This window comes from Agelaius tricolor, unplaced genomic scaffold, assembly GCF_023055355.1.
Source record: "Agelaius tricolor isolate 1412-34295 unplaced genomic scaffold, bAgeTri1.0.p SCAF_29, whole genome shotgun sequence".
Lineage (NCBI taxonomy): Eukaryota > Metazoa > Chordata > Aves > Passeriformes > Icteridae > Agelaius > Agelaius tricolor.
The window spans coordinates 2,897,579-2,904,462 of NW_027269289.1; the positions used below are offsets into that span (position 1 = coordinate 2,897,579).

The 6,884-nt window shown below is 55.4% G+C and overlaps 1 protein-coding gene across 1 annotated transcript; it reads right to left on the reverse strand.

Moving 5' to 3' along the window:
- Positions 1-41: 41 nt before the first annotated feature.
- On the reverse strand, positions 42-6,884 carry HEPACAM (hepatic and glial cell adhesion molecule). Its single transcript, XM_071449442.1, has 7 exons — positions 6,713-6,884; positions 3,776-4,117; positions 2,906-3,187; positions 2,705-2,798; positions 2,279-2,352; positions 2,124-2,194; positions 42-2,013 (listed from the first exon to the last, which is right to left on the reverse strand). Exons 1-7 carry the CDS (start codon positions 6,795-6,797, stop codon positions 1,726-1,728), a joined length of 1,236 nt encoding a protein of 411 aa, XP_071305543.1. The 5' UTR covers positions 6,798-6,884; the 3' UTR covers positions 42-1,725.

Sequence of the window (6,884 nt, forward strand, 5' to 3'; positions counted from 1 at the left end):
CGGCCACGGTGGCACCCGGAGACAGCAGTGTGGGGGACACCAGCAGTTAATGAATTTAATTAGTCAGAATAAATTCCCCTTTTCCTTCGCCATGTTCAGAGGAAGACAAATTAAGAAGAAATGGGCTTTCAGCTGAGGATGCCATCGGTAGGTGCCAGAGGGAATAGCCCAAGGTCTCCCATGCATTAAAGTGCCAGTTTGAGTGCCAGCCAGCTGCGTTGGGTCTATGTGGTCTTCCCTGTCAGCCACTTCTCATGTGTCCCCCCACCCTGGGTGACCCCTGTCCAACAAAGACACCCAAGGGTGCCACCACCATTCGGGTAGTACGTTTAGTTTATTGGTTAGTAGTGCACCCCGAGCACTCCGGGGTGCCCCGGCACCCACCCCGGGTGCCCCAGGGCCTGGCTTGCTTGGCCGGCCACTCTGTGCTTTTCATCCTAAACCTATTTCCCATGAAGGCTTGGGGAGAGACAGCGCTGTGTGCCCCAAAACCGGGGGATTTTCACAGAAAATCCTACCATGGCAAAGGGGCAATGCTTGGACCAGGGCTTCCAGCCCACATTTAAGGGACAGTGCAGCTGGGAAGCTGGGGAGCAGGAGGGAGCCCCCTGTTTGGACTGCCTGATGCATGTTGTGCCCTTGGGCGAGCTTGTGTGCCAGTGCATGTCCTACTCCATGCATGGGGGCTGTGCCACGACAGGCACTGTGCTCTCGCACACACGTGTGCATGCAGAGTTGCTGGGTGTGCAGTGTGTGCGCTCCCCGTGTGCGTGTGCACACCCCAAGCATGCTCAGCTGCTGTGTGCTCGCTCTCTCCACACACATCACACACACCCTGTGCAAGCACAGCACACACTCTTCGCACACTCACTGCAGGCTCCACGCATGCGGAGGTGCAGCCAGCACTGCAGGTTCACTCTTGTGCATGCTCTGAGCACACTCAGCTGCTCGCTTTGTGCACACTCTTTCCACACACACCATGCATGCTCTGTGTGTGCCTCGTGCAAGCACTGCACACACCCTCTGTGCTCACCCTCTTTGCACGCTCGCCACGTGCTGTGTGCATGTCCCGTGCAAATGCTGTGTGCGTGTTCCCTCCCCACGCTCCCTGCACACTCTGCACAGGCACTCTCTGCATGGACTCTGTGCATGCTTGCACACACACGCAGGGCTGGCACGCTCACAGAGGCCATGCAGGCTCAGTGGACAATCTGCACACACCATAAACACTCTGTGCACACTCTGCAGCCTTAGCTGCACGCTCCGTGTGTGTTCTCTCCACGTGTTCTCTTGCATGCTCTGTGCATCCTCTTCGCACACTGTGTGCACACTTGCTGCACACCCTCGTGCCTGCCCCCATGTGCACAGTCCATGTGCCCTCCTGCACGCCCCATGCACATGTGCGGTGCTCCAACGCTCCCTCTGCATGCTCCATGCACCTCTGGCACACTCCGTGCACTGATCGCATGTTCTCTCTGCACACGCGTGTGCACACTCGTCCCGGCGAGAAAGCCATTAAAGCGATGCCCCAGGAAGATGGGGGACGGAAGAGGGGAGCTCTGGGTGGGATCAATAGGAAATTAGTGACTTTACGCCGAGCAGAATGACGCCCAGTGGTGGAGCAGGGCTGTGCCGGTGTCCCCGCTCGCTCGGCGGCGGCAGCGTGGCCGTGCTGGTGTCCCTGCCCCTTGCACGCTGCCACCAAAGCGCGCACAGTCCCGGTGCTCAGGCACTGATCTCCACGGCGTTGGCCTCCTCCTGCTCCCGGATAACGTGCACGCCGGCAGTCCGCAGCAGCCGCGGGGCGCCGCGGGACCGCGCCGGAGAGCCCGGCGGTGACCGGTGGGTCCGCGTCGAGGCGGGCGAGCGAGCTGGCGAGCGATGGTAGCGGCGAGTGGAGCGCCCCACGGGGCCCGGCGAGCGGCCGGCTGCTGGCACTGGCGAGCTGGTGTAGCCGGGTTCCACCGTGCCGCGGGGCTCGGGCAGGGAATCCTCCTCCGCCTCCGGCGAGTCCTGCCGAAAGACAAGGGGAGAGAAACGTGGGGAATGTGCGAGACCCTCTGCTGGGACACTGCCAGCGTGCTACTGGTGCTACTGGTGCTGCTGGTGCTACTGGCTCTCACCTTGTCTTTAAGGATGTACAAGGCTACCGGGTTCTTGCGCTCGTGCTCGCCGCTCCGTGGGATGCCCTCGGCTGTGTGGAAGGAAGGTGCTGCTCACCATGCTGGGAGCATTGGTGTCCCCCAGCCCACTGCTGCCACGCCAGGCCAGCACTCACCCTCGTGCTTCAGGCGCTCCTCGTCCTGCTCGGCATAGTCAGAGGTCGGTTGTGTCTCTGCTTGTCGCTTCTCCCTGGAAAGGGGCAGGGGATGGATGGGGCAGCACTGGCATCGTGCTGGAGGAACGGGGGGAACTGCCAGTGGCTCATCCGGGGGGGTCATGTACTGCAGGGATGGGATGGGATGGGATGGGATGGGATGGGATGGGATGGGATGGGATGGGATGGGATGGGATGGGATGGCATGGGATGGGATGGCATGGGATGGGATGGCATGGGATAGGATGTGTCAAGATGAGATGAGATAGGATGGTAAGGACAAAATGGGATGGAAAGAGATGAAATGGGAAAAAACGGGATGGGACGAGACAGGATGGGACAAGATGGGACAAGCCCCTTTGTCTCCCATGTTATCCCCACACGTACTTCTTGGAGGGTTTCCAGCAGGCACAAACTGTTACCAGGGTGACAAGAAGGAAGATGCCACCTGTGGACAGGATGATGTAGAGAGAGCTCCGGCCTGCAGAGGAGGAATGAGGGGGGACAACCCCCCAAAAAATTTTAGCTGAAAGCATCTGCAAGGGATGGCCAAACCTGGGAGTGCAGGAGGGGAGAAGGGTGGCTTACGGTAAACAGTGAGCTTCACGGGGACACTGCGGCCATGGCTGATGGGGTTCTCCACCAGGCAACTGTAGACGTCATCGTCAGCCATGAGGACACGGGTGATGGTGAGGATCTTCTGGTCAGGGGAGAGGAGCAGGCGGGAGTCGTTGCTCAGCGGCCGCCCGTCCTTCAGCCAGGTGTAGGTGGGCTTGGTGCCATTCTCGTGTGAGCAGTTGAGGGTGAAGAACTCACTGAGCTCCAGCACCGTTGAGGAGGCCACCAGCACTTGCGGCTTTGAGATGGGAACTGTGGGCAAGTAGAGGAACCACGGTGATGCCATGGCTCAGGGGACAGATGGGCTCAGGGGGCAGGAAGAGAGACATCAAAACCCCACCAACTTGAGGTGTCTGAAACCCCCAAAACTGCCTCCAAGCTGGAGAAAGCCCTCCCAATATGTGTTCAGGGAAGACATCCCATGGATAACCCAATCTCCTCTGTGTAGCTATATTTTCTTTCCTTAGGATTTTTCCTCCTGAGAAGCTGAGAAGTCTCAGGAACAAAATGTAAACAATGGTTATCTGCTGCTGTGGAATGCAACAGGTGCATCTGGGATTGGTCTCGTGTGCTTGTTTCTAATTAATGGCCAATCACAGTCAGCTGGCTCAGACTCTGTCCAAGCCATAAGCCTTTGTTATTCATTCTTTCTTTTTCTATTCTTAGCCAGCCTTCTGATGAAATCCTTTCTTCTATTCTTTTAGTATAGTTTTAATATAATATATATCATAAAATAATAAATCAGCCTTCTGAAACATGGAGTCAACATTCTCATCTCTTCCCTCATCCTCAGACCCTTGTGAACACCATCACACCCCTGGATGTCCTCCTTGCCCTTACTGTCCACGGTGAGGTTGATGGTCTTCTCGCCAGTGAAGGTGTCGTCGGTGATGGACACCTCCACCTCGTAGGCGCCTTCATCAGCCAGCTGCAGGGGGCTGATGAGCAGCGAGCCGTTCTCCAGCACGCGGATGCGGTCGCGGTAGTCGGGCCGCAGGTTGCCGATGATCTCGGTGCCGATGGACTGGACGACGGTGACGGGTTTGTCCCTCTTCAGCTGCCACTTGACCACGGGCTTGTCGGCGCTGGCGCTGGCGTAGCGCACCGACAGCAGCGCCGCCTTGCCCGCCGTGCCCCGCACCAGCGGCGTGGGGCTGGTGATGTTCACCCCTGCCAGCAGACCTTGGGGTGTGGGGGGAGACAGCGGGTGCCCAGCATGGAGGAAACAGGGAAACGCCAAGCTGGAGCTGTGCTGAGCACAACCAAGGTGCCCAGCTTGGTTCCATAAGCTTGGCAAAGATGCACGTGTGACCCCAAAAGTGCATGAGGGGTGGGGGTCCTCCTCCACTCAGATCAATGCAACATGAGAAAAATCAAGGAATCACCCCCAAAATTGCTTTGGGCAAGGGAGGTGGGTTGTCGCAGACATCTTTTATGAAAAATCCTTTCCTTAGGATTTTTCCTCCTGAGAAGCTGAGAGGCCTCAAGAACAAAATGTAACCAATGGTTATCTGCTGCTGTGGAATGCAACAGGTGCATCTGGGATTGGCCCATGTTGGTTGTTTCTAATTAATGGCCAATCACAGTCCAGCTGGCTCGGACAGAGAGTCTGAGCCACAAGCCTTTGTTATCATTCTTTCCTATTCTATTCTTAGCCAGCCTTCTGATGAAATCCTTTCTTCTATTCTTTTAGTAGAGTTTAAATATAATATATATAATAAAATAATAAATCAAGCCTTCTGAAACATGGAGTCAGATCCTTGTCTCTTCCCTCCTCCTAAGGCCCCAGTGAACACCATCACAGTGGGTCAATGCAACCCCCTGTGAAGATGCATTATCACCCCCCAAAGCTCGATTGGGGGTGGGAGTGCTCCTGCAGCCAGGTCAATATAATCAACACTTTGCAAAAATGCATACAACACCCCAAAAATGCAAGGAGGAGGAGTGGATGGCACACCTGTTGCTAGGTTCTGCAAAAAGGCACGTGGTGCCCCCAAAAAGTGCAGGGGGCACCACGTGCAGGAGCTCTCCTGCAGCTGGGCCTATGCAACCCTTTGCAGAAATTCATCTATCACCCCAAAAATGCAGGGGGAGTGCTCCTGCAGCCAGGTCGATGCAACCCTTTGCAAAAATGCACACATCACTCGCAGAAATGCAGGGGGTGGGAGGCAGGTCGAGGCAACCCTTGGCAAAGTTTTAGCATTGCCCTGCAAAAGCTGCCTGGGGAGTGAGAGATACCAGTGCAATGCTTTGCAAAGATACCTTAATTCCCCCAAAAATAGTGGGGGGGGGGGAAGGATTTTGTAGCCCACCCCCATCCCCATTGGATGCTCCTCTCCAGACAAAGCCCCCTCAGACACAAAACTGCATCACGAGAGCCTATGCACGTGCATTGCTCCTCATCGCTGGTTTTGAGCCAAAAAAGGCAGGGAAAATGTGTAAAAACATGATTTTCTGGGGGAGGGGACTCCTCAAAAGATTCTCCCTCCCCAAAATACCTTAGCATCCCTGTCCTGACATCCCAGGGGTGCCATCCGTGAGCCCCCCATACGGACACCGCCATCCACAGCGAACAAACCCCATATTGAAGAGGAGGGGAGAGTGGGAAAACCAGCTGGGCTGGGAGAAGCAGGAGCAAGAAAGGCCTTAAACAAGCCCGAAAAGTCATGGGACCTATTGGTATGCAGCGTCCGTCCGTCCGTCCTCCCCAGCAGCGCCACAAACAGGCCCCGACTCGCCAAATTTAGGGGAACCCTCGCCCCACAGGGAAGGCCAAGGCATGGGATGGGGATGTGGCCTTCCATGCATCCCTGCCCCCTCCCCGTGCGCTGCTCTTTAACTGTTCCTTCCCCTTTTTAACCCCATTCCTAGTTTGCTCTCCACTCTGGATGAAAAAAATAATTGGGGAGTTCATGAATAAATCAGGAAATGTTTCATTTTCCTACAGCATCCTTGGCTTAGGGATGGAGATATCTCAGCCCTTTTCAATGGCTTTTGTTGAAAAACCCCACCAAAAATCCTCATTTTCACACTATTTTGTGGAACAAATCCCTATTTTTTTTTTTAAAGCCCTGCAGTATTTTTGGGGTGTCCCCACCGCAGCACTGGCTGTTTATAGGGTCAAAATCAAAGCCAGCAGAGAACCCAGTTGGTTTTGTTTTTCATCCATCCTCCTCATTTGAAGGGAAATAGGGCCTCCCCAGAGCTGCTTTTCGGTGCAAACTTTGGTAAAACAGAACAAAATTGTTGAAGGTGATTTTCTGTGTTGCCAGACCTGGGATGGGGTGGTCTGGGGCTCATTGAATTCCAAAAAGTGAGAATTTAGAGAAAAAATGATGGAGAAAATGATGGAGAAAACAGAGGGTTGCAGTGGGATGGGCAAGCCTAGAAATGGGGTGAAAAATGACTTTTTAAGGGCAGCTGAAGATTGGGTAAGAAAAAATATTTGGAGATGCTAAAAAATGAGGAAAAAATGGGGTTCGGGGAAGGAAAAAACCTGGGGAGAAGATCGGGACAGGGGCAGTGCCAAATCCTCCCCCACATCAGGACCTGCTTGGCTCCAGAAAAGTGTTTTCCCCATTTCCATTCCAATTTTACCCCCTTTTTTCCCAGCTCCCAAGCAGAGGGTACGCTCGACAGCGCAACAACCCTCCCTCCAACCCCCCCCATAGGGCATCACCACCCTCATCACCCCCCCGGCCCCCACCCTCCATCTGGATATCCCAAAAAAACATGGAAAAACGGGAAAACGGTGGGAAAAAAGGGAAATCTCCCTACCTGCGTGCAGCGCCAGCAGCCAGGTCAGCGGCAGCAGGCAGGGGGGAGCGGGGTGGCCCCGCGGGGCAGCCGGCGCTCCCCACATTTCGGGCAGGCTCGCCCCCCGAATTGCTCCGCTTCCCCACTCCGGGCACGTCCCTCGGAGCTCCCGGCTTGGCGCTTCGCCCGGCTA